Source organism: Diceros bicornis, chromosome 38 (assembly GCF_020826845.1).
Source record: "Diceros bicornis minor isolate mBicDic1 chromosome 38, mDicBic1.mat.cur, whole genome shotgun sequence".
NCBI lineage: Eukaryota > Metazoa > Chordata > Mammalia > Perissodactyla > Rhinocerotidae > Diceros > Diceros bicornis.
Genome location: NC_080777.1, coordinates 15025478 through 15052870, shown reverse-complemented (window position 1 = coordinate 15052870; position 27393 = coordinate 15025478). Strand labels below are relative to the sequence as shown.

The window sequence follows — 27393 nt, the reverse complement described above, 5'->3', positions numbered from 1 at the left end:
CACAATCACAAAAAGAATACCCAACCTTGACAAAAGTTAGTTATTGCTATCTTAAAAAAAATTTTCAGCTGCCACTTACCTGGACAATGCCTCAAGTATTATTTTTATGTGAATTTTTTTCTGGCTAATTACTTTTTTTTTTTTTAATTTTTTGTTTATTGCAGTAACATTGGTTTGTAACATTGTAAAAATTTCAGGTGTACATCATTGTACTTCTATTTCTGCATGGACTACATCATGTTCACCACCAAAATACTAATTACAACCCATCACCACACACATGTGCCGATTTATCCCTTTCACCCTCCTCCCTCCCCCCTTCCCCTCTGGTAACCACCAATCCACTCTCTGTCCCTATGTGTTTGTTTATTGTTGTTATTATCTACTACTTAATGAAGGAAATCATACGGTATTTGACCTTCTCCCTCTGACTTATTTCACTTTGCATTATACCCTCAATGTCCATCCATGTTGTCACAAATGGCTGGATTTCATCGTTTCTTATGGCTGAGTAGTATTCCATTGTGTATATATACCACAGCTTCTTTATCCATTCGTCCCTTGATGGGCACTTAGGTTGCTTCCAAGTCTTGGCTATTGTGAATAATGCTGCAATGAACACAGGGGTGCATGTACCTTTGCAAATTGGTGTTTTCAAGTTCTTTGGATAAATACCCAGCAGTGGAATAGCTGGATCATATGGTAGTTCTATCCTTGATTTTTTGAGGAATCTCCATAGTGTTTTCCATAGTGGCTGCACCAGTTTGCACTCCCACCAGCAGTGTATGAGAGTCCCCTTTTCTCCACATCCTCTCCAACACATGTTGTTTCCTGTCTTGTTAATTATAGCCATTCTGACGGGCGTGAGGTGATATCTCATTGTAGTTTTGATATGCATTTCCCTGATAGTGATTTTGAACATCTTTTCATGTGTCTGTTGGCCATCTGTATATCTTCTTTGGAGAAATGTCTGTTCAGGTCTTTTGCCCATTTTTTAATTGGGTTGGTAGTTTTTTTGTTGTTGAGATGCATGAGTTCTTTATATATTTTGGAGATTAAGCCCTTATCAGATGTATGGTTTGCAAATATCTTCTCCCAATTGTTAGGTTGTCTTTTCGTTTTGTTGATGGTTTCCTTTGCTGTGCAGAAGCTTTTTAGTTTGATGTAGTCCCATTTGTTTATTTTTTCTATTGTTTCTCTTGCCCGGTCAGATGTGGTGTTTGAAAAGATGTTGCTAAGACCGATGTGGAAGAGCAAACTGCCTATGTTTTCGTCTAGAAGTTTCATAGTTTCAGGTCTTACATTCAAGTCTTTAATCCATTTGGAGTTAATTTTTGTGCATGGTATAAGGTAAGGGTCTACTTTCATTTTTTTGCATGTGGCTATCCAGTTTTCCCAACACCATTTGTTGAAGAGACTTTCTTTTCCCCATTGTATGTTCTTGGCTCCTTTGTCAAAGATTAGCTGTCCATAGATGTGTGGGTTTATTTCTGGGCTTTCGATTCTATTCCATTGATCTGTGTGTCTGTTTTTGTGCCAGTACCATGCTGTTTTGGTTACTATAGCTTTGTAGTATATTTTGAAATCAGGGAGTGTGATACCTCCAGCTTTGTTCTTTTTTCTCAGGATTCCTTTAGCTATTCAGGGTCTTTTGTTGTTCCATATAAATTTTAGGATTCTTTGTTCTATTTCTGTGAAAAGTGTTGTTGGAACTTTGATAGGGATTGCATTGAATCTATAGATGGCTTTAGGAACTGGCTAATTACTTTTTGACTTTAGACACCACTTGTGGTATCAATGAAAGAAAGAGCTAACAGTTGTTAATAGTCCTCTTTATTTCTCCAAATGACTCCCTTGGGCAGTGCTTCTTAAGGGATATAAATGCACCATTGGGAATTAGAAATTATGGGGTAGGCCTCATTCACTGGCTGAACTATTGCACACCTCTTCCTCAGGAGCCAGGATGGTGTTATAACCAGGGGCCCATTTAGAGCCAGTTCAAACAGACCCCATCTCTTATCAACAAAGTGATTAAGGATTATCTTTCAGAAAAACTGCCAAGTCACGTAGCCAGGGCATGCACAAAAGAAGAAATAGTGACCTGCAATGACCTCGGAACCAAAGATCCTCCTTCTCCGGAACCCAAGGACCTGGACGTGACTGAAACTTGAAAACCTGACTCTTATCAGAAGGGAAGGGTCACTCATTCAGGAAAATCCAGTGTTAAAATTTCTTCCCAAATCATCATAAATGTTTAGAACCTCATCATAAATGTTTAAAACCTTACCATAAATACCTGAAGCCCACCAATCGAAACCTGTCCCACCAGCATTTCCGTGTGCCAACCTCTTCTCCCTAACCTCTTAAATTTTGTCCCAAATCCTGAATCAGGGAGACGGATCTGAGGACACACACCCCCTGTCTCCCTGGCGATCGATCTCACAGAGTAAAAGCTGATTTCTCCCCTCAAAGGCTGGTGCCATAATTAAATGGCTTGTTTATGCGCATCAGGCAGAGAACCCCAATTTTGTGTGGTAACAGTGTCAGTGCATGTTCTGTGATGACAATATTAGGATATGACAGTGCTGTCGAAGAAGTGAAATTAATGGAGCTCCGTGTATACACAACAAGGCCACGGTGCCCCTTTTGTGCTGCCTACAGAGAAAGGCAATACTTTTTTATTGCTTGATGCTGACCTGCATTCTGCACTCCAAATGCACTAACAGGATTCAGACGTCGGGAAATTTTGCTCTCCAAAAATCTTAGAGCAGAGAAAGTGATCTTTTTAGGGTAGCTCGGTGGATTTTGGTTACTTGAAGTGACACTAGAGTTGTGGTGACAAAATTCGTGGTTGTAGTTATGCTCTTACTTTGCATGGTTACAGTCTCACCTCGTTAAAGTTGGTGCTCAAATGTCACCTCAGAGCAGCCTTTCCTACCACCTGATTTGAAATTGCAAGCCCTTCCCCAGACTCCTCAGCCCTTCTTTCCTACCCTGTCTTATTTTTCTTCATAGTGTAGGGGAGGAAGAACTATTCCTCTACCCTCCAGGTTCTTCTGACTGATCTAAGAAGTAAATCAACATGAGACGGAATAACAGGAGAAAATCAAACAAAGTTTAATAACGTGCACATGGGAGAAACCCAGGAAAACTGAGTAACTCACCAAAATGGCAGAAGCCACCACCTTAAATATCATTTTTAGCTAAGAGAAGGGAGGATGTTGAGGGTAGTGGTTTGGGACTTCAAAGGGGAGGAAGGCAATTCACATGGCGATGGAAAAGCAAAGATTTGGTAAACAAATGTTTGTTGGGCCATCTATAGACAATGTGATGAGAGAGAGAGAGAGAGAACTTTGACAAAAGTGAGCCTCACAAGGTTCCTCCCAGTCTACCACCCCCAGAGTTTTCTATGGTGATAGCTCCTTCCTGAGACAGGCTGTGTAGCTTAAATTCTTTTAGGCAGTTAGTGGGAAAGCCAAAGTTTTTTTCTGATTTTTTTTTGTTCTTAAAAGGTAAACAAGCTGAAGAGACACATTTTGGGGTGGCAAATTCTGATCCCTCACTGCGCTTATTATTATCTGTCTTATTTATTTGCTTATTGTATGTCTCTGCTCACTAGAAATTTAAGTTTCATGAAGACAGGAATTTTTGCCTGACTTTTCCTCACTGTATCCTCACTGACTACAAGAGTGCTTGGCATAAGTAGGCACTCAATGTTTTTTGAAAGAAAGAAAGAATGAGTGAGCAAATAAATGAATGTTTAAAAACCAATTCTTCCAAAAGAGCAGAAAGACAAACATGATAATTCCTAATGATAGTATGAAAATCTAGGTTTAGTAGAGGGTTATAAGAATTCTGTTTATTAACACTTCGTTTATACTTTATCTTATTTTTAGCCTCAGAGAAATTATACTGAAATGAAAACTACTTATAAAACTAAAATTTCAGGTTATAATCTATCTGTGGTTAGTATTCATGAAGAGAGTTATTTACTACCCACCCCCTAAAGAGTATAAAGCAATATTTTGAATCCATTAGTTTATGTATTCATGTTCTCATTCATTTATTTGTTTGTTCTGTGTTGTTTGTTTGCTAGGAGGCATGATATCTGTAATATTCTAGTAGAAAATACAAATTCGTGCAACAGTGAGTGTGTCGTGATAGAGCTTGACTATATTTTATATATATATACAATTGATTCTTGCATTTGTACTAGTTATGTTCTATAAAGTCACCGTGAACACTGAATCAGTGAATACTGAACCATTTCTCCTAGGGGAAATACAGGGTTAGGTTCCTGTGAGCCTCTGGTCAACATGTTTGCCAACTAATCCATATGTAACCTTGTTTTATGTGTGTTTCTGTTTAAAGGCTCTTTATTCACTATATACTGCGGTTTCATTAACATTGAACTCATGGCCAGCAGCACGATAACTCCTGCCTGAATGAAGCTTCTCATACAAATGTACGTTCTCCATAAGGCACATAGTAGCCTTCTTGCACTTAGGAACACTAGACAGCACTTCTCCATTTTAAATGGTGAAATCACCCACAAAAAGCACATATATGTGAAAAAGGGGGCACTAAATAGCACATGAGAAGGCAGGCCTCGGGTGTGATGTGTGTATTAGGAGACTCAAATTTTTCACCTCTCTGCTCATGTCTATGAGTGACTGTGAAAGTACTGTGAGTATTGATTTTGGGGTTACAAATAAATTTTAGCAAGTAAGTGAACTTGCAAATAGGAATCTGAATAATGAGGATCAATGGTGACATTGTTCTTATAAAGAAGTCATCATTGAACACATCCTTATAGCCTATTTACTGATGAATGTAGGCATTATCGTCCTTGCAAAACAGGGTCACCATGAGTAGTCCTATATTTCTATTCAACCAAGATTTGTTGAATCCTGATATGTTTCAGGCACTGGGATGGTACTGGCAATACAACGGACAGGCAGATATAGCCCCCCTCCTCATTCCTCATAGAATCACAGATAAATATGTTACTCACTTTTTCTCTGCTTTATGCTCTCTCTTTCTCTCTGGCCCTCTCTCTCCTTCTCTCTCCTGATTCTCTGTCTCTCCCCCAAATATTTTTAGATTCAAGTTACTGAAGGTACAGAAGGATCTGGGCATAGTATCTACTAGCTGGACTAACTGGAGAAAGGAACAGTTTCAGAGTGTAGAGTAGACTTTGGGAGGACTCTCTTGATGTTGGAGTCCAGGACATACAACTTCTATCTCCTCCTCTTGGTTTCTAGAGTGATGCGGTTGAACGAGAAAGTAAAGATATGCTATTCCAGAAGACTCAACCTCTGAACAGATTCATGGTTTTCCCAGGACAAAGTCTGTTTATTCATTATTCAGTCATTCCTTTGACTAAATAATATTTTTCAAGCCTCTACTTTATACCAGACCCTGTGCTAAACCCTGGGAATACAACTGTGAAAACAACGTGGCCTGTCTTTTAGCAGTTATATTCCCCCTGTGAGAATTTTCTTGGAGTACCTAATTACTTAGAGGCATTCAGTTTCTTTCCTACTAAGAAACACTTAGTACTTAGGAACATCACAATGCTGGTTTCAGTTGTTATTCCCCACTCTAAATGGTTCTCCTTAAGCCATTCTGATATGCTCTCTGAACATTTTTGCAGCATATTTTCCAGTACAGTCACCATATGCAAGCCCAAACTTCCCTTTAGTGCCAGTTTTATACAGCATTTCCTCTGTTTAACAAGGGCTGTCTTTGTATGTGAAAATAATGTTAATGGAACCTCTTACCCTGGTATCATTAGCTTTGTTATCAAACCAACTAACAGGCTACGGATCATTCTCACCACACCATTGTATCTAGTTGGACGTTCCATTTCAGTGACTTTTATTTAGATGACATTCTTATTGTTTTCAGTTGAAATTAAAACAGTTAAGGCCACATTTAATATGTACATCTCTATTTCTATACCTAGATCTATTCTTTCTGCTATATCTTAATATCTTGTATCTCTTTTAGTATGGCAGTAATACTTATCCACTATAGTACAATGAACAGATCAGACAAGAAACCTCATTATTTATCCTTCAGTTTACATGTCTTGCCTGCCATTTCTCACCTGTGCATTTATAGCCAAGGCTGTAAAGATGGAGGAGGAGCATGAACTAAATAAGAGAAAGACAGATAAAACTATTAAGAAGAAGAAAGATGTACAACAATGGAAAAAATCAATAGAGACTCAAATATATAGCTTTAGAATGTAGATGTACCCACATAGAAATGAAAGTAGGAATGCGTATACCAAAGTCAAATATAAATGACCTTTGAATAAGCAACTATTTAGGATTATTCATCCACAACGATTTCCAAAAGAATAAGGGTATTTGAGAGTTTCTTAGTTGAAAATAGCTAATACTTATTAAGTACTTGTATATGCTGGACACTATTTGAAATGCTTTATAAGTGGAAACTCTCATAATCATTGTAACAACCGTGTGAGTAAGGTATTATTTTCATATTATTTCATCTCTGTCTTTCAAATGAGGATACAAGCATTTCAGAGCCTAAATAAGTTGTCGAAGCTCACAAAGCCGTTAAGAGTAAAGCTAGATTTCAAACCTGGACAGCTTGGCTCCAAAGCAATACTGTGTCAGAACAGAGGTCCTAAGAAGTTTTCAAGCAGCCTTTGCAAATACCATCAATGAAACTCTGAGCATAACATAATATACCAATGAACTTGCTTTCCTTTTAGTTTCAGATGGACAACGTATCATCCACTCAATGTCAGCTAAAATCTGTTTCTTCGCAAACATGTCCAAATGGTTTAATTGAAAGAATATACGATAAATCCCAAATCTATGGAATTCAGAGAATAGAAATAATAGAGGATGCTTTAGGATGTGTTCCTGAAAGCTCGGAGTGAACAGAAAGAAGAGAATGACTCCTACAACCCAACTACAATTGTTAACAATTGCCCATATATTCTTTCATGCTCATGCCATCACAGAGTCTTCTACATGTAATGAGAGCAAAATTTGATTGGGCAGGAATAATGCCAGGTGATCTTTTAAACCTGCCTGTGAATTCTCATTTGAAGACTATGGAAAATCCCAAGGGCTAGCCAAACTTAACTGTGGTCTCAATCAGGAAATATTTTCAATTCAAATAGTATTTAGTATTCAGCTAAAAGTTCTTGCAACCCTCTCTCTCTTTTTTTTTTTTTAGCTCTAAGAGAAAAATCTTTGCAGTACTTTGGAGCTGAATACGTAAAAACGATTTTAAGCTCAACAGTGTGTGCACGACCCTTGATTTCCATCTTGTCCCTCTAATCCCAGAAGTTTTGTCAGCTATGGTGTCGGCACTGTCCTGCTTACCAATACTGAAGCTGGTGGTTTAAGTGCTCAGTTGTGAGTATCGGGCGGAAAGCCTTAAATAACTAGATAAACAGCGCAGCTGCCAACCTACAGTAATCCTACATTTAGGGGGTGAGTGGCCCAGGGAATTTGCTCTTTGTCATTTTGACTTGGGTTTGAAAATGCACCTGGGCTGCATTCCAGCTCAAAGCACCGTTCACTTCCAAAGACTCCTAAATTGTCCCAAGGAACTCATTTTGGCAGTGGATTATTTGTGTTTGGCTGGGCATCCTAATAGCAAAAGCTGTCTGCTCTGGCAAGCAAGGACTGTGGCAGGATTAAGAATTACCATCCCCAGTGCTTTTTCTTGATGAGGTTATTTTTCATAAATACCATCCCCCACCCCCATTTAAAAAGTGACACTGTACGTGTGTTGTGCAGGTGGTTCTCTTGAGCTCATAAATGGCTTACCATGGCAGAGTGGCCTGTTTTATGTGTTAGAGGCAAATTTCAAACAAATGAGAACCAGCACCAGATATTTCCCAAAACCAAAGCTATCTTAATGGGATATTCACCTATTCCTATCTCAGAGGTAACAGTTATTGGTTGACTAGGGCCAAGTAAGAATGTTGGGTTTTAAATAAAAAAATAAGAGTGATAAAGAATTTCTGAAAGATTTTATTTTAGGGGATGTAGAGTGTATTTCTCAAAGATTCAATCCTTTTTTATCTACACAAGTATAAATGCCAGTTATCTGACTCTTACACAACCCTGTGAGGGCTCCTGGGAAGACATGACTAAGTTTTGGTTACCATTAGTTGGAAGCTAGCTAGCATAGTACTGATACACTGTAGATGCTCAAATGTTAGTGGAATGCAGATGAAATTATAACACAGAATTAAGTGATGCTTCATTCATTATATTGGAGGAATCCAAAATTAAGTACCCAAGATCCATAGGAATGAAGGAAAAAAATTAGAATTTCTATTTCTATTTATTTTTACCTCATTTGTATATCTATTTAACATTGTATTATACTACCACAGTATTACACATATATAATTTAGCACAAATAACTAGACATATATTGAGAGTGCTTACTCAAAATATTTTTACTGATGGAGGATATGATCAAAACTCTTTGAGTCCTGTTTCACTACATGATTGCACCATAATTAGTCTCCCATAGATGCCAATGGAATTTATTTAATTTGATTTTTGAAAAAACATGGTGGGTAGAATATGAATAGACTTTCACTATTGAAGGGAAGGGGAAGAAAGTACTAGTGCTAAGTGTCAGATGTTTTATCATGTTCAATCCTCACAACCCTATGAGATAGATTTTGAACCCATTTTATAATTGGTGAAATAGAGTGAGTTAGGAAGTGCTTCCTGTAGGAAGCTTCTATTTTCTGGAGCAAATTATCAAGGACTGGTATCATTTCTTTCTTGTTTGGTAGAATTCACCAGTAAAATCATCTAGGCCTGTTTTGGAGGGTTGTTTATTGTTGATTAAATTTTTAAAATAGAGGTAGGCCTATTCGGGTCATCTCTTTCTCTTTGTGTGAGTTTTGATAGATTGTGTCTTTCAAGGAATTGGTCCATTTCAACTTAGTTATCAAATTTGTCAGCATAGAGTTGTTCATAATATTCCTTTATTGTCCTTTCAATGCCCATTGGATCAGTAACGATGGTCCATCTTTCATTTCTGATATTAGTAATTTATGTTTTCTCTCTTTTTTTCTTAGCTTGACTAGGTGTTTATCAATTTTATTGATCTTTTCAAAGTACTATCTTTTGGTTTTGTTGATTTTCTCTATTGATTTCCTATTTTCAATTTCATTGATTTGTGCTCTGATTTTATTTTATTTTCTTCTGCTTACTTTGGATTTAATTTGCTCTTTTTCTAGTTTCCTAGAGTGGAAGCTTAGATTAGTGATATTAGGTCTTTCTTCTTTTCTACTATATGCAGTTAATGCTATAATTTTCCCTCTAGGCACCACTTTTGCTGCACCCTACAAACTTTGTGAGGTTGTATTTTAATTTTAATTTAGTTTGAAATTTTTTTTATTTTTCTTGAAGCTTCTTCTTTGACCCATGTGTTGTTTAGAGGTGTGTTGTGTAATCTCCAAATATTTTGAGATTTTTCAGGTATCTTTCTGTTATTGACTTCTAGTTTAATTTCATTGTGGTCTAAGAGCATACTTTGTATGACGTCTATTGTTTTGAATATGTTAAGGTATATTTTATGGATGAGAATGTGGTCTATCTTAGCGAATGTTCCAAGTGAACTTGAGAAGAATGCGTCAGCTATTGTTGGATGAAGGAATCTATATTATTATAGATTATATCTAATTGATTGATAGTTCTCTTCAATTCAATTGTATCCTTACTGATTTACTGATTTTCTACCTGCTGGATCTGTCAGTTACTTGTAAAGGAGTGTTGAAGTCTCTAATTACCATAGTAAATTTGTCTATTTCTCCATGCAGTTCTATCAGTTTTTGCTTTCTGTATTTTTTTTTTTTTTGGTAAGGAAGATTAGCCCTGAGCTAACATCCAATGCCAATCCTCCTCTTTTTGCTGAGGAAGATTGGCCCTGGGCTAACATCTGTGCCCATCTTCCTCTACTTTATATGGGATGCCACCACAGCATGACTTGACAGGCGGTGTGTCAGTGCACGCCTGAGATCCAAACCTGCGAACGCTGGGCTGCCGAAATGGAGCATGCACACTTAACCAGTAAGCCAGCCCTTTGCTTCCTGTATTTTGATGCTCAGTTGCTCGGCACATACACATTAAGGATTGTTATGTCTTCTTTGAGAATTGACCTCTGCCTGTCTTTATCCCTGATAAATTTTTTACTCTGAAACCTGTTTTGTCTGGAAGTAATATAGCTACTCTAGCTTTCTTTTGATTAATGTTAGCATAGTATATCTTTCTCCATCCCTTTACTTTTAATCTGTTTTTGTTTTTTTAATTTAAAGTGAGTTTCATGTAGCCAGCGGATAGTTGGATCTTGTTTTTTATCTACAGTCTCTGCCTTTTATTGGTATATTTAGATCATTCACATTTAAAGTGATTATTAATATAATTGGATTAATATCTACCATGTTTGTAACTGTTTTCCATTCATTGCCTTGTTTTTTGTTGGTTTTTTATTTTTTGTTCTTGTTTTTGCCTTCTACTCTTTCAGGCTTCTCTAGTTTTAATTCAACATTTTATATGATTCCATTTTCTCTCCTTTCTTAGCTTATCACTTATACTTCTTTTAAAAAATTTTTTTAGTGGTTGCTCTAGAGTTTGGAATACACATTTACGACGAATCCAATTCCACTTTCAAATAACATTATACTGTTTCATGGGTAGTTCAAGTACTTTATAACGGATTATTCCCAATTCCTTCCTCCCATCCCTTATAACATTGCTATCATTCACTTACCTTATCCATAAGCTATAATCACTGCTTATATTGTTGTGATTATTATTTTGAACAAGATATTCAGATAACAGATATCTTATCTGTAAGGTCAATTAAGAAAAATAAAAATAAAAGGTTTTATTTTACCTTCATTTATTTCTTCTCTAATGCTCCTCATTTCATGTAGAGCTAAGTGTCTAACCTTTTGTCATTTCCTTTACTCTGAAAACTCCTTTTAACATTTCTTGCAAGGTAGGTCTGCTGGTGACAAATTTCCTCAATATTTGTTTGTCTGCAAGTCTTCTGTACTTTTGAAGGAAAATTTTGCTGGATACAGAATTCTAGGTTGGTGATTATTTTCTTTCAATAATCTCTTATTCACTTCACTCTCTTCTTGCTTGCATGGTTTCTGAGGACAAGTCTAGTGTAATTCTTATTCTTGTTCCTCTGTATGTAAAGTGTTCTTTTCCTTTTGTCTTCTTTCAAGATATTTTCTTTGTATTTGATTTTGTGCAGTTTGAATATGTCATGCCTAGGTATAAATTTCAGATGTTCTCTGAGCTTTCTGAATCTGTAGTTTCATGTCTGTCATTAATTTAGGAAAATTTCAACCATTATTATTTCAAATATTTCTTCCATTCCTCCTTTTCTTTCTTCTCCTTCCGATATTCCCATTACACGTATGTTACATCTAGTGTAATTGTCTCACGGTTCTTGTGTATCTGTTCCATATCTTGCATATTCTGTCCCATCTTTTCCATTCATTTCTCTCTTTGAGTTTCAGTTTTGGAAGTTTCTATTGACATATTTTCAAGCTCACTGATTCTTTCCTCTGCCATGTCCAGTTTTTTTGATTTCTAGTGTTTCCTTTGGTTCTTAGAGTTTCCATCTCTCTGCTTACATTACCTGTCAGATCTTGCATGTTGTCCACTGTTTGCATTAGAGTCCTTAGCATGTTAATCATAGTTAAGTCTCCAGTCTGATAATTCCTAAATTTCTGCCATACCTGAGTCTGGTTTCTGATGTTTGGCTTGTCTATTCAGATGTTGGTTTTATTTATTTTTAAAATTTTTTGGCCTTTTAGCATGACTTGTAATTTTTTGTTGGACACTGGACATGATGTATCAGGTAAAAAGAACTAAGGTACATGGGCCTTTAGTGTGAGCTTTTGTGATTTTCTGCCTAGGAGTTAGGCTGTTTACTGTTTGCTATAGCTGTGGTGTCAGAGCTAAAATTTTCTTTAGTGTCCTTTTTCTTGTCTCCCTTGTTTTCTTTTGCTGTCCCTAGAAACTTTTAAAGTAGGGTCTCAGGCTTGCAATTATCTTGGCTGTCATCCCCTGCTATTATACAGGAGCCTTACTGATGTGGCAGTAAGTTGGGTGGAGGGGAAGTGTTCTGTAGTCCTATGATTAGGTTTCAGTCTTTTAGTAAGCCTTAGCTGGGTATTTCCCTTTCCTTGGATCAATTAGACTTTGGTGATACCCAAAGTCTAGTAAAATAATTTCACCTGAGGGCAGGGCTTGTTAAGAAGAACAGAGAGCTCTGGGAGTGTTTCAGGATGGCTACTTTTCCCCTGCCTCTGCTGAAAGCAAGGGTGAGGTTCACAGTAAGAACCTGGTAGGGCTCCTGGTAGTAAAACTCAGAAAAATGTGGGAGCCCCTCATTAAGACTGATCCCCCTTAGTGTTTGTTCTTAACTGTCAAGCTACTCCACACTGAGCCACCAGCAATTTGTCAATTACAGTCGAAGCTGTTTCTGTATTGGCTTCAGCAGTGTGCTTCTCTTCCTGAGCTTCTGCTCCTGGTAAGTTGTGATTCTCTATATCTGCTTGTGTGTCTTGCCTGTCTTCAGGGCAGCAATTTGCCGTGTGACTGTAATTCTCTGATCAACCTAAGAAGAGTTGTTGATTTGAAATTTGTTGATCTTGTTTCCTGTAGTTATGTTGGGAGTGATGAGTTCCAAACTCTACATATTGGACCAGAAACCAGAGTCCAGATGAGTAACTGCTACTTCTAGAAAGATGTTCAGAATGTGGAAGTGGTTTAGAAGACAGATGCAAAGAGGATTTTGGAAGGTTGGAAAGTAAAGCCTTTGAAGGAAGAGCACTCTGTGTCTAGAGAAGAAGAGGCTGATGGTCAATTGCATAGGTGTCTAAGTGTATGAAGAGCAATCCCACCCCTCCCATTTACAGAACATTAGACAAGAGCAATGGAGGCCACATATCAGATGTCTGATTTAAAAGTTATAAATCAAGCTAACTGTTAAATAAAATATGCTGTGTTGTCCTACCTTAATAAAAATACCTTTATAACAACAACATCAAAAACTATAGGTAAAATAAAGACTGAAAGTTGAGAAAATATCAAAGACAACAGAATTTATTAATTGTTGCCATGACAGAGTTATCTGTTGATGGATCTATAGTGTTTGGATGAATAATAAAGACATATATAAGTTATGCATAATTATGTATGCTGTATAATTTATTTTCCTTGCATTTATTTCAGCAGAATAACTATTTTTATTATTGTGAAATTTTTGTTGTACATTATTGTTTATCAGTCACCATATAAGTGCATCCCTCCACCCCTTGTGCCCACCCCCACCCCCATAGCCCCTGGTAACCACAAAACAGTTCTATCTGTTCATGTGTTGGTTTATCTTCCACATAGGAGTGAAATCATGCCCTGTTTGTCTTTCTCTTTCTGGCTTATTTCACTTAACATAATACCCTCCAAGTCCATCCATGTTGTTGCAAATGGGACGATTTCGTCTTTCTTTATGGCTGAGTAGTATTCCATGGTGTATATATACCACATCTTCTTTATCCACTCATCAGTTGAGGGACACTTCGGTTGCTTCCATGTCTTGGCTACAGTGAATAATGCTGCGATGAACATAGGGCTGCACAAGCCTCTTTGGATTGTTGATTTCAGGTTTGTTGGGTAGACTCCCAGTAGTAGTATAGCTGGATCATAAGGTATTTCTATTTTTAATTTTTTGAGGAATCTCCATACTGTTTTCCATAGAGGCTGCACCAGTTTGCATTCCCACTGGCAGCAGATTAGGGTTCCCACTTCTCCACAGCCTCTCCAGCATTTGTTGCCTTTTGTCTTGGTGAGTACAGCCATTCTAATGAATGTAAGGTGATATCTTAGTGTGGTTTTGATTTGCATTTCCCTGATGACTAGTGATGTTGAGCATCTTTTCACGTGCCTATTGGCTATCTGTTTATCTTCTTTGGAGAAGTGTCTGTTCATTTCCTCTGCCCATTTTTTGATTGGGTTGTTTGTTTTTTTGTTATTCAGTTGTATGAGTTCTTTATATATTGTGGAGATTAATCCCTTGTCAGATATATGGTTTGCAAATATTTTTTCCCAGCTGGTGGGTTCCCTGTTCGTTTTGATCCTGGTTTTGTTTGCCTTGTAGAAGCTCTTTAATCTGATGATGTCCCACTTGTTTATTTTTTTCTTTTGTTTCCCTTGTCTGAGTAGACATGGAATTCAAGAAGATCCCATTACGGCTGATGGCGAGTAGTGTACTACCTATATTTTCCTCCAGGAGTTTTATAGTTTCGGGTCTCACCTTCAGGTCTTTGATCCATTTTGAGTTAATTTTTGTGAATGGTTAAAGAAGATGGTCTACTTTCATTCTTTTGCAAGTGGCTGTCCAGTTTTCCCAGCACCATTTATTGAAGAGACTTTCCTTTCTCCACTGTATGTCCTTAGCTCCTTTGTCAAAGATTAGCTGCCCATAGATGTGAGGTTTTATTTCTGGACTTCCAATTCTGTTCCATTGATCCGTGTGCCTGTTTTTGTACCAGTACCATGCTGTTTTAATTACTATCACTTTTTAGTATGTTTTGAAGTCAGGGATTGTGATGCCTCCAGCCTTGTTCTTCTTTTTCAGGATTGCTTTAGCTATATGGGGTCTTTTGTTGCCCCATATGAATGTTAGTATTCTTTGTTCTATTTCTGTGAAGAATGTCCTTGGGATTCTGATTGAGATTGCATTGAATCTGTAGATTGCTTTAGGTAGTATGGACATTTTAACTATGTTTATTCTTCCAATCCAAGTGCATGGAATATTTTGCCATTTCTTTATGTCATCATTGATTTTGCTCAGTAGTGTCTTATAGTTTTCATTGTACAGGTCTTTCGCTTCCTTGGTTAAATTTACTCCTAGATATTTTATTCTTTTTGTTGCAACTGTAAATGGGATTGTCTTCTTGAGTTCTCTTTCTGTTAGTTCGTCATTGGTATATAGAAATGCAACTGATTTCTGTAAGTTGATTTTGTACCCTGCCACTTGGCTGTAGTTGTTGATTATTTCTAATAGTTTTCCAATGGATTCTTTAGGGTTTTCTATATATAAGATCATGTTATCTGCAAACAGCGAGAGTTTCACTTTTTTGTTGCCTATTTTGATTCCTTTTTCTTGCCTGATTGTTCTGGCCAGAACCTCCAGTACTGTGTTGAATAAGCATGGGAAGAGTGGGCACCCTTGTCTTGTCCCTGTTTTCAGAGGGATGGCTTTCAGTTTTTCCCATTGAGTATGATGTTGACTGTGGGTTTGTCATATATGGCCTTTATTATGTTAAGGTACTTTCCTTCTATACCCATTCTGTTGAGAGTTTTTATCATAAATCGATGTTCGATATTGTCAAAAGCCTTCTCTGCATCTATTGAGATGATCATATGGTTTTTATTCCTTGTTTGGTTAATGTGGTGTATTGCATTGATTGATTTGTGGATGTTGAACCATCCCTGTGTCCCAGGTATAAATCCCACTTGATCATGATGTATGATCTTTTTAATGTATTGCTGTATTTGGTTTGCCAATATTTTGTTGAGGATGTTTGCATCTATGTTCATCAGGGATATTGGTCTGTAGTTTTCTTTCTTAGTATTGTCTTTGCCTGGCTTTGGTATCAGGGTGATGTTGGCCCCATAGAATGTGTTGGGAAGTGTTCCACCTTCCTCTATTTTTTGGAATAGTTTGAGAAGGATAAGTATTAAGTCTTCTTTGAATGTTTGGTAAAATTCTCCAGAAAAGCCGTCTGGTCCTGGACTTTTGTTTTTTGGGAGGTTTTTGATTACTGTTTCAATCTCCTTACTTGTGATTGGTCTATTCAGGTTCTCTATTTCTTCTTGATTCAGTTTTGGGAGATTGTATGAGTCTAGGAATTTATCCATTTCTTCTAGATTGTCCAGTTTGTTGGAATACAGTTTTTCAAAGTATTCTCTTATAATCTTTTGTATTTCTGTGGTATCTGTTGTAATTTCTCCTTTTTCATTTCTAATTTTATTTATTTGAGGCTTCTATCTTTTTTCTTGGTGAGTCTGGCTAAGGGTTTGTCAATTTTGTTTATCTTCTCAAAGAACCAGCTCTTTGTTTCATTGATCCTTTCTACTGTTTTTTTAATTTCAATTTCATTTATTTCTGCTCTGATTTTTATTATTTCCCTCCTTCTGCTGACTTTAGGCTTTGTTTGTTCCTCTTTTTCTAATTCTGTTAGGTATAGTTTGAGGTTGCTTATTTGGACTTTTTCTTGTTTGTTAAGGTGGGCCTCTATTGCTATGAGTTTCCCTCTCAGGACCACTTTTGCTGCATCCCATATGAGTTGGTATGGTGTATTTTCATTTTCATTTGTCTCTAGATATGTTTTGATTTCTCCTTTAATTTCATCAATGATCCATTGGTGGTTTAGTAGCATGTTGTTGAGTCTCCACAGCTTTGTCACTTTTCTGGTTTTTCCCTTGTAGTTGATTTCTAACTTCATGGCATTATGGTCTGAAAAGATGCTTGTTATGATTTCAATCTTCTTAAATTTATATAAGCATGCCTTGTTTCCCAACATATGGTCTATTCTTGAGAATGTTCCATGCACGCTGGAGAAGAATGTGTAATCAGCTGTGTTTGGATGGAGTGCTCTGTATATGTCTATTAAGTCCATCTCATCTAGTTTTTCATTTAGGTCCATTATTTCCTTATTTATTTTCTGTCTGGATGATCTGTCCATTGATGAGAGTGCGGTATTAAGATCCCCTACTATTATTGTGTTGTTGTTAATATCTCCTTTTAGGTTTGTTAATAGTTGCTTTATGTACCTTGGTGTTCTTGTATTGGGTGCATATATATTTAAAAGTAATATGTCTTCTTGGTGGAGTGTCCCTTTTATCATTATATAATGCCCTTCTTTGTCTCTCATTACCTGTTTTATCTTGAAGTCAACTTTGTCTGATATGAGTATGGCAACACCTGCTTTCTTTTGTTTGCCATTAGCTGGGAGTATTGTCTTCCTTCCTTTCACTCTGAGCCTGTGTTTGTCTTTAGAGCTGAGATGTGTTTCCTGGAAGCAGCATATTGTTGCATCTTGTTTTTTAATCCATCCCACCACTCTGTGTCTTTTGATTGGAGAGTTCAGTCCATTTACATTTAGGGTAATTATTGATATATGGGGGCTTGTTGTTGTTATTTTATCACTCTTTTTCTGGTTCTTTTGCATTTCTTTTGTTTCTTGTCCCATGTGTTTTGGACTACCAACGTAGTTTGGTAGTTCTATATGGGGGTTCTCTTAGTTTTCTCTTTCTTTATCATGTGTGATTCTGTTCTGATTATTTGGTTAGTGGTTACCATGAGGTTTGTATAAAAAAATCTCATGGATGTGATAGTCTATTTTTTGATGGCCTCTTATTCCCTCAGACTAAGTCAATTCGATCCCTTTCCTCTTCCCCTTCTAAGTCATTGTTGTCACATCTTATTCCTTCTTGTGTTGTGAGTTCATTTTTAACATGATGAGGTTATATTTATGCTTGGTTCTTACCTTCCCTTGATCTTTGGTTTTATAATTAAGTCTTTGCTAATCTATTTTGATAGAGGAATACAATTTTTCTGGTTTTGTTGACCTATTTTCCTCCTCGTTCAAAACTTTCAATCCCCTTTCTGTTTTTTCCTCAGGGATGAGGGCCTTCTTGAGCACTTCTTGTAGTGGGGGTCTTGTGGCAATGAACTCCCTTACCTTTTGTTTATCTGGGATAGTTACTATTTCTCCATCATATCTGAAGGATATTTTTCTGGATAGAGTATTCTTGGCTGAAAGTTTTTGTCCTTTAGAATTTTGAATATATCGTTCCACTCTCTCCTAGCCTGTAAAGTTTCTGTCGAGAAATCGGCTGAGAGCCTGATAGGAAATCCTTTGTATGTTATTTTTTTTTTTGTCTAGCTGCACTTAATATTTTTTCTTTGTCATTGACTTTTGCCAGCTTTACTACTATATGCCTTGGAGAGGGTCTTTTCATGTTGATATATTTAGGAGATCTATTAATTTCACTCAGTGGTATTTCCAGCTCCTTCCCCAGGTTTGAGAAGTTCTCAGATATTATTTCTTTGAACAAGTTCTCTGCTCCTTTTTCCCTCTCTTCTCCCTCTGGAATACCTATAATCCTTATGTTGGATTTCCTAATTGGGTCGGATATTTCTCAGAGAGTTTCTTCATTTCTTTTTAGTCTTAGTTCTCTTGCCCCTTCCTCTGGAGCACTTCTGCATTGCTGTCCTCAATATTGCTAATTGTTTTCTCCATATTGTCAGCTCTGGTGCTTAAGGCTTCCAGATTTGTCTTTATCTCCTCTATTGTGTTTTTCATCTCTAAGATTTCTGATTTTTTTTTTATAGTTTCAGTCTCTTTTGTGAAGAAACTCCTGATTTCACTGAATTGTCTGTCTGTGTTTTCTTGTATTTCATTCAGATTTTTTATGATGACTATTTTGAATTCTCTGTCATTAAGGTTATACATTTCTGTGCTTTCCGGCTTGACTTCTGGGTGCTTGTCATTTTCCTTTTGGTCTGGAGATTTAATATATTTTTGCATGGTGCCTGTTGGCGTTGGCTTACCTTTCCTCATAGTGAAAATATATGGTCACAGTTTCCTCTTGCTGCCACTGGGTGGGGGTGAAGGGCTGTGTATTCTGGCCTGCCTCAATCCATGGGCACTCTTGTCAGCCCCTGGCTGATCTGTGGTGTGGCTGAATGGAGGCTGCTGAGGGGAAGCGTGGAAACAGCTGGGGCTGGAGAGCAGCTAGGCCAAAGCAGCTGGGGCTCGGGTGCAGGTGGGTTGAAGCAGCTGCAACTGAAGTGCTGCTGGGCCGAAGAAACTGGAAATGGAGTGCGCTGGGCCAGAGAAGCTGGAACTGGAGTGTGCTGGGCTAAAGAAGGAGGAACTGGAGTGCAGTGGGCCAGAGAAGCTGCAACTGGAGTGCGGTGGGCCGAAGTTGCTGGTGCCAAGTCAGCTGGAGCCTGCACACAGGCCAAGCCAAAGCAGCTCCTTCCACTTACTCTGGAGATTCCAGCACCTCAGTCCTCGGATGTATGCCTGCCTGGGTGCCTCAGACGTCCCTTGTGTTGTGTGAATAGCTTCTGTTGGAATATGAATGTCCTTTTTGTTGTGTCTTAGAGGGGGAGAGTTCAATGGGAGAAGCTCACTCTGCCATGATGATGATGTCATTCCCAATGACATTACATTTTTGGAAGAAAGATTTTCATTTAATTTGTTATATTATCAATAATGACATAAACTGGATTTAAAAAGAAAATATAAATCTATTTAAAGTATATACAATTTGAATATATTTTTATCAAAAGTGTAAATTAAACATAAAAAACAAAAATTTAAACTTATTTACGTTTTAAAAATGAGTTATTTTAAGTAATCAGAATTATCTATTATATTAAAATGAAGAATAAATATAATTAATAAATATCAAAAGTTTAAACTAAGATCATTTAAATAAAATTAACCTTTTCATTTAGTTTTTAAAAAGTTAAATTGTTATATATATTTGTAAAACTAAAACAATTGACAGTTCTAGGTTTCAGCATTCATCAAATGCCAACATAAAAAATCACTACCATACTTCACACATATGCCTAAACTTCAAACGTTCAAATTTAAGAGTAATATAAATTATTTAGTATTGCAAAGTATTCCTGCTGTATCATGTGCAGCTCTTGCAAATACTATGTCAATTCCTGAGTTCCTCTAGAATCACACTTTGAAATAAAAAGGGAGAAAGAATAGGAATGTTCAGCACCACAAGGAAATAATTCCTCATTATACAAACTTCTATTGCATTCATGCTATCCAAGAGGCAGGGTTTTATTCAAATTAATTATCTTGTCTTTTATCTATGCGTTGTTGTCACTCAAATTCTCTTTGTACTCGAGAGCAGTGTCTGTTACAACCTACTCTCCTTCACGTCACTTACACTTTTGTTTCACAAACAAAGAGCAACAGATATGGAGCTTTTCCCTGGAAGCTGAGGAACATTAGTCATAAAAGCAGATATTGAGGGTTAGGGGCTCTGTTGAGATGACAGCCAGGTCCCCAGTGGCAGAGGTACCTGCATGTTCTTTAACACATTTACTTTTTTGTGTGTTCATAATGTGTGAACCCTCTAAAGAGGTGGGCCCAGGGCAGAGGTCCTTCTTTCCAAGTTTTTCTTAAGGAAAAAAACATTATCTCAAATCATCTCCATTAAGGAGAGGCCTCCTTTACGAGGAGAAACATATACCTTTATATATCTGACCATTTATTTACAGTATTCACTGTTGATTTAGTACTTTACCTCTTTCATGACTTTGCCTGTTTAACATGCAGGAAAAGCATTCATTTCTATCCTCAATCAAATGCTACTTCTCTGGTTACTCAACAAAAAATGATTTTCCCCCTCTTCCCTCTGAACTCCTTTAACATTCGTTGGAATCAATTCTGTGGTACTTAGCACAGTCAGCCCTCTCTTGTAGTTACTTGGGTCTGTCACCTTTCCCTTTTCATTCATTCAGTCAACAAATATTTATTTTCCACCAAACAAAGTACCTATCCCTCTGAAGCTTACAGTCTCATGGGGGACACAAAATAAATAAATATATAATATCAAAGAGTGGTAATTAGCAAAGAGAATAGAGCCAGTTCAGGTGATAGAAAGTTTCAGGGGTGCTATTTTGTATGCTGTAGTCAGGGAGGGCCTCTTTGAACAGAGGTGTGATGAAGGGAGAGAATGAACCATGGGAGTCACTGGAGTCTAGCTGGAGGCATCTGTAAGTATAAAGACTCTGAAAGGAAATGTGTTCAGTAAACAGAAGTGTTGCTAGAGATGATTAAATGAGAGGAAATGTAGAAGAAAGTAAGTCATGTCAAAAAAGGAGCCAGAGCCAGCCCTGATGGCATAGTGGTCCAGGTTCGGTGCACTCCGCTTTGGCAGCCCGGGGTTCATTTCCCGGGTGTGGAATCACACCACCTGTCTGTCAGTGGCCGTGCTGTGGTTCACATAGTTCTATGTGGCTCACATAGAACAACTAGAAGGACTTACAACTAGAATATACACCTAGGTACTAGGGGTTTGGGGAGAAAAAAAAAAAAAAAGAAAAGGACCCAGTAGTGTAGTCACCTTGGGCCTTATAGGGAAGGTAAAAAATTTGGATTGTGAGCTCCTTGAAGACAAGTGGCTATGTCTGGTCGTTGCGTTTGCTCAAAGCTTCTGAAGGATACCATCCATAGCTATGAAAAACTGCGTGTTTAAGATAGCTTCAGTGTCTCTGGTTTTCAAGTGATAAAACTTAACTGCTGATTTTGTTTTATTTGAAGGTATGATGGGAAATTTGAAGTGCAGTTAAATGATATCTATCTAGCAATTTAATCTTATATAAATTATAGTAAAATAATAATAATGCAAAGGCAGTAAGATCTCTGTGGTAATCTTTGATCTTTTTCTTCCTAGAATTTCCAAACTGTATTACCATCATTTGATCTCTTCTCAAAGTACGGAAAATCATATTCAAAAGCCGGACAAATTGTATAAAGGTATGCATTTTTGCTAAGAAGTACTTCAAAAAGTATATTAAATAGCATGAGAAAATCAAATGAGAATGACTTAACTATCAAGCATTTTTAAAACCATGCTATAATAATATTTATACATAATAAAACTCCATATATTTCTTTCATTCTAGTCTAAGGGTTTTCAACTTTCAAAAACCATTTATTTTATTTTATTTTTATTTTTTTTGCTTGAGGAAGATTTGCCCTGAGTTAACATTTGTTACCAAGCTTCCTCTTTTTGCTTGAGGAAGATTTGCCCTGAGCTAACATCTGTGCCAATCTTCCTCCATTTTTTTGTACGTGGGTCACTGCCACAGCACAGCCACTGACAAGTGGTGTAGGTCTGCACCCAGGAAATGAACCCAGGCCACTAAGTGGAGCGCACTGAACTTAACCACTAAGCCACAGAGCTGGCCTCCAAAACCATGGATTTTTTTTTTTTTCAAATCTCTTCTCCAAAACGGACTCAAAATACATTAAGAAATAGAATTGACAAAAATATAAAGTACTCTTTCTCTTTAAATTAATTAATACAATGAATAGTTTGACACAATACAATAAAAAAAAGTATTGATAGTGTCCAAAATCTAAAATATTTTTCAGGACTGTATTGAGACAACATAGTTTAAAATACTATATTCAATATGTGTGTTATCTGAAGTACAAGTTGTCTTTAGATGATTCCAAATAAATAGTGTCTAGGGTCTCTGATTATCAAAGTTTACAGTCTGGAGAAGAACAGAGATACCCAAGCTTGCAAAATAAGCTCTCAATGAATGCTGTATGTAATTGCCTAAGGTGTTTTAGGATAGAGAAGTGATTACAATTAAAGTAAGGCTAATAGGAGGTATTCTGGCATTTTCAGCCAAATTTAAAGGAAGTATTGGATGAAGACAGCAAAGATCACTATAGTCGAAGGAAAAGAGGCAGGAATGAGAAATCATGCTAGATAGAATTCCCCAGGGCCGCCCAGTGGCTTAGCGGTTGGGTGTGTGCGCTCCGCTACTGGCAGCCCCGGTTGGGATCTGGACGTGCACCACTTGTCCGGCCATGCTGAGGCGGCGTCCCACATACAGCAACTAGAAGGATGTACAACTATGATGTACAACTACCTACTGGGGCTTTGGGGAGAAAAGGGGAAAAAAAGGAGGAGGATTGGCATGGATGTTAGCTCAAGGCTGATCTTCCTCACAAAAAAAAAAAAAGAAGAATTCCCCAGGTATCCTTCCCCACCAAGAACCAAGGGAAGGTCTGTTGGAAAGAGCAGAGAGTAGATTCAAGCAACCTAGGTTCCTTAAATTTACTGTTAATGCCTCCCCTCCCCCACCTATAACTTGAACTTAGAAGTCAGCATGTTAAATGCAGAAAGCATTATCTACCTTCTCACTGCTCCAAAGGAATCCGTGAGGGGAAATATGAAATATTCTGAGCTAATAGAAAAAACAGACATATGATGCCAAGAGGAATTGCGGTTTCAAAGGTTTATAGGGGGCTTGCCCCGTGGCTTAGCAGTTAAGTGAGCGCGCTCTGCTACTGGTGGCCCGGGTTCGGATCCCGGGCGCACACCAACGACTGCTTGTCCAGCCATGCTGAGGCCGCGTCCTACATACAGCAACTAGAAGGATGTGCAACTATGACATACAACTATCTACTGGGGGGCTTTGGGGAGAAAAAGGGAAAAAAAAAAAGGAGCAGGATTGGCAATAAATGTTAGCTCAGAGCCGGTCTTCCTCAGCAAAAAGAGGAGGATTGGCATGGATGTTAGCTCAGGGCTGATCTTCCTCACAAAAAGAAAAAAAAAAAAAAGGTTTATAAAGTGTCATTTACCTGTTGCGGCATTCATCTGGTATGTGTGACTCACAATATGAAGTAATCTAAATAAAATTCTTCATGTTTGTGTGTGACTTTAATTCAAAGATAGATCCTGTTTATAATGGTGAAAGATTGAAAACAACTTGAATACTCATTCATACATGCAGAGTTAAATAAATGGTAAGGCGTATAAAATGCGATACTATGAAGACATTAAAAATATTAACATAGATCTTTACCCTATTAATTTGAAAAAATGCATACAATATGTTTTTAAGAGAAGAAGGCTGAATTCAGAGAAACCTGTATAGTCTGATTCCATTAAAAAATATGTGTATGTGTGTGTATACACATATATATAGTGTGTATTTATGTATAAAAACATATTTGCATGCACTTATTATATATTACATATACATGTATACATTCATATAAGGCAAAAATGTGAATGGTAGTATGTCTGGTTTATCTCCCTCTCTTTTGGGAGAATAAGTCTTTGTATTCTCATTTTTTGAAATTTTTATCTAATCAAACAAAAGCAAAGTCTTAAAACAAAATACTCCAGTAGGGATTACTTGGTCTTCTCCACTAGTTACAAAAACATCTTGACTTTATTCAATCATAATAATTTAGAGACAATTACCTTTTTTTCTAAAGACAAAATAATTACTTGCTAAATTATGTATAAGAAAGGCAAGGATGAGCCTAAAAGGTTTCACGTTACTTTTAATCAAAAAGAATGTACAAGGCACAGACACAAATATGTGACGGAAATCTTTTAAAAAAGGTTTGCTAACTCTTCTCTTGGATTTTTAACTATTTTGTGAATTGAAAATATAATCAAAATGTCGTCTCCTCCTCTTAGAAAGGAAATTAATGTCTAGTGTTTAATTTTGGTAAGTGAAGGGCAGCAGCCTTGGCTGAGGCTCTTCTATTAAGATTTAATTTCACCGAATACGACAAAGTGCTTCTGCTCTTTGTAAAGAAGGCCGAGACGAGGACACTTGCACCGAAGTGTTGAATGAAGATGCTGTAGTAATTTTGAGAGCTATCTGTTTGATTGCTCCAGCTTCAAGGTAGTTCATCACTTCACTATAATTCACCCGCCATTGCCTCTTACACCCATACTCCATTTTCCCATCAGTCCGATTAGAAATAGTGATGCCTTTATCATATTAATCTTTCTTTCCTTTAGCACGTCTGAGTTTAGGATAAACAGAGCCTGCACCTACCCTTTTTGATTAATATACTGAGATTTCCGCCACTGAAATTGCTTAGAGTGAATTAGATTTTAAGCACACACATATTTTCAAATCTACTCTCTGACTAGGATAGTATGACTTCTTTTAACATTTTTTTTTTTTATAACTGTTCACTTTTGTAACCTTTCATAGTCTCCCGAAAGCAGCTTGGTCTAAATCAGAATGCATATACCATATCTTGTCAGATTTCTCTGTCATCTTTTTAGCGCCATTCATCTTTCCAGGCAGAATCTCTTTCAAGATTAGAGTGGAGAAAAATTAGCAAGATAAAGTATAAGATTTCTTATCTTAGAAGGTAAGATTTCTAAGATAAGATTAGAAATCATTGGTTAGGCCTGCATCAATGTGAGTTTTCTTGCATTACGTGCTTCTCAGTTTTCTCAAATTCTTCTTTGCAATGGGCTTTGGTCCAGGCTGTCTTTCTGCTAAAAAGTGGTTCAGTTTTGAGGCCAGATGAGATGAGTTTTAATTAAATTATTTGTTATGCATGAAAAACAATGTACTTATTTTCGTTTTTCATAGGAAGTTGGCATATGAATGAATCAAATCGCGGAGAAAAAAAGTAAAATGAAAAATAAGTTTGGTTAGCACATGAATTGGGAAAGGGGTGAAATTTCATTGACTTTTTCCAGAGGAAATGTCTTAGTAGACCTTCCAGAGGAAGGTCTTAGCAACTGTATAAGGAAAAAGAAGCTATCTGAGGAAGGGTAATAATCAGACATACAAGCTAAATGTGTGGCTGTTGGGGGTTACGTTTTTAATTCATCAAGAAAAATTATTAGACCTTGTCATTCAGTTTGGCACTAGGTAAATTTGTAACCTTTTCACTTTAGTCCTAATGAATTAGCAAAAAACAAAATAAAACAAAATAAAAATCAAGATATCTTTAGTATCTTTCTCTTAGTTAAATTGTATTTTAAATAAAGATGATATAACAGACATTCCACTGTGTTTCTCCATGACTGGAGCAGGTTGGCTGAACACTATGAGTCTAGTGGCACACACGACCAGCATGGTTTATCAGGATCTGCAGTGGTGTAGACAGAGATCAGAGAATAGGGTAATTCCAGCAGGGCTAGAAATGAGTAAAATCAGGGGTGTAGCCTCCCAGACTTTAAATTGAGCTAACTCTAAGTGAGGAAGATTTACATAGAGAATTTGAAAACTCTTATGTTATTGGGTTATTTTTCTTCTTTAATTTTGCTGTTTTGTTTCTAGGAAATAAAAGAAGACAAAATGTAAAAATGAAGTTGAGTCATGAAGTGGGTGTGAAATAGAAGACTCCACTGCCTGGAATCCTGGATTCTGCTTAAGTAACCTTGACACAAGTCTCTTAACCTCTGAAGTGTTTCTCTCTCTGTCTCCCTCTCCTCTGTCCAAAGAAGAAATTGGAACCATCTCTGACTCATTCAAAAGCTCTACAGTTCTAAAAGGAAAATACAAATGAGGATCCTACAGAAAATACACTTAAACCATACTTCTTATTATGATTCAATAAACTGTAATATTTTATAGCCGACTAGACATGAATTAATTATAGTGTGAAAAAAATATATACATAGGTGTGTGAATAGTGGGTCTTTTACCTCTGAGAATGTCTATCACAACCACAGCCCCTGGTGACCAAAAATGCCTAAAATTATTCCATTGAAGTGGCCATATTCTGACCCCATCGCCCTAGTCATAAATGATGAGGCCAGAATTAGATACCCCAGTGAAGGGCAGCAACATGTAAGTATGAGTGATGAATGGCTTGAAATATGAATGGTATGAAGTGGTTTGTCATGAAAACTCTGCCCTGAGAGACATAGTGACTCATCAGACCAATTATAACCCCATTAGGACGTTGAACTTGAGACACACAGACATAGACCAGTGGCTGTGGGAGCAGAAACATAGGCACCCTCAAATAGAGAAGACAAATAGGGAAGGTCTCTGCTGGAAGGAGAACAAGGAGGTAACCTGGTTGTTAGGGTTGTACCTAGCACACTGTAACCACTTAGTAAGTGTGTCTGACTCATTAGATTGTGAAATTTTAGAGTATGCCTTCTACCTCTGACTCTTTAATAACAATTAGCAATCTATTAGGTGTTTTGTAGATGCTGTGTGAATATTTGTTGATTCTGACCTTAGCACAAACTTGTCAGACAATTACCTGAAATTATAAAGAGTCTGAATGTTGCTCGCTTCAAAGCTACATGACAAGTCTTTTATTTTTGATGAGGAAAGTTGGCCCTGAGCTAACATCCATGCCCATCTTCCTCTATTTTGTGTGTGGGATGCTGCCACAGCATGGCTTGATGAGCGGTGCATCAGTCTGCGCCTGAGATTCAAACCTGCAAGCCCCTGGCCACAAAAGCAGAGCACGTGAACTTAATCACTATGCCACTGGGCTGGCCCCTTACATGACAAGTCTTGTGAATCAATCCACATCCTTGCCTTTGTCAATGTGATAGCCTAAGCTAGAATCTCCAACACTGTTTGATGTAATGAGGTATTATTATGCAAACGGTTATGATTTGTGAAGTTTTATATGAAAAAGATTCATTTTTAAAACATCTTCAGTGCTACTTTTTTTTTTAAACAGTTAACATTCATTTAGAGCCAAATTTGGTGAATATGGTGGGAGTTATAGTAAGTATGGGCTTGTAGAAAATTCAAATAAGTAAGAAAGGC

The 27393-nt window shown here is 37.1% G+C and overlaps 1 protein-coding gene across 1 annotated transcript in view; it reads left to right on the top strand.

Moving 5' to 3' along the window:
* Positions 1-26917, top strand: part of SPATA17 (spermatogenesis associated 17) — a 202334-nt gene extending 175417 nt beyond the window's left edge. The window contains exons 11-12 of the mRNA XM_058533896.1: positions 21543-21625; positions 25936-26917. Coding sequence (XP_058389879.1) covers positions 21543-21623 — 81 coding nt within the window. The 3' untranslated portion in view covers positions 21624-21625; positions 25936-26917. The remainder of the gene's footprint in view (positions 1-21542; positions 21626-25935) is intronic.
* Positions 26918-27393: the final 476 nt, after the last annotated feature.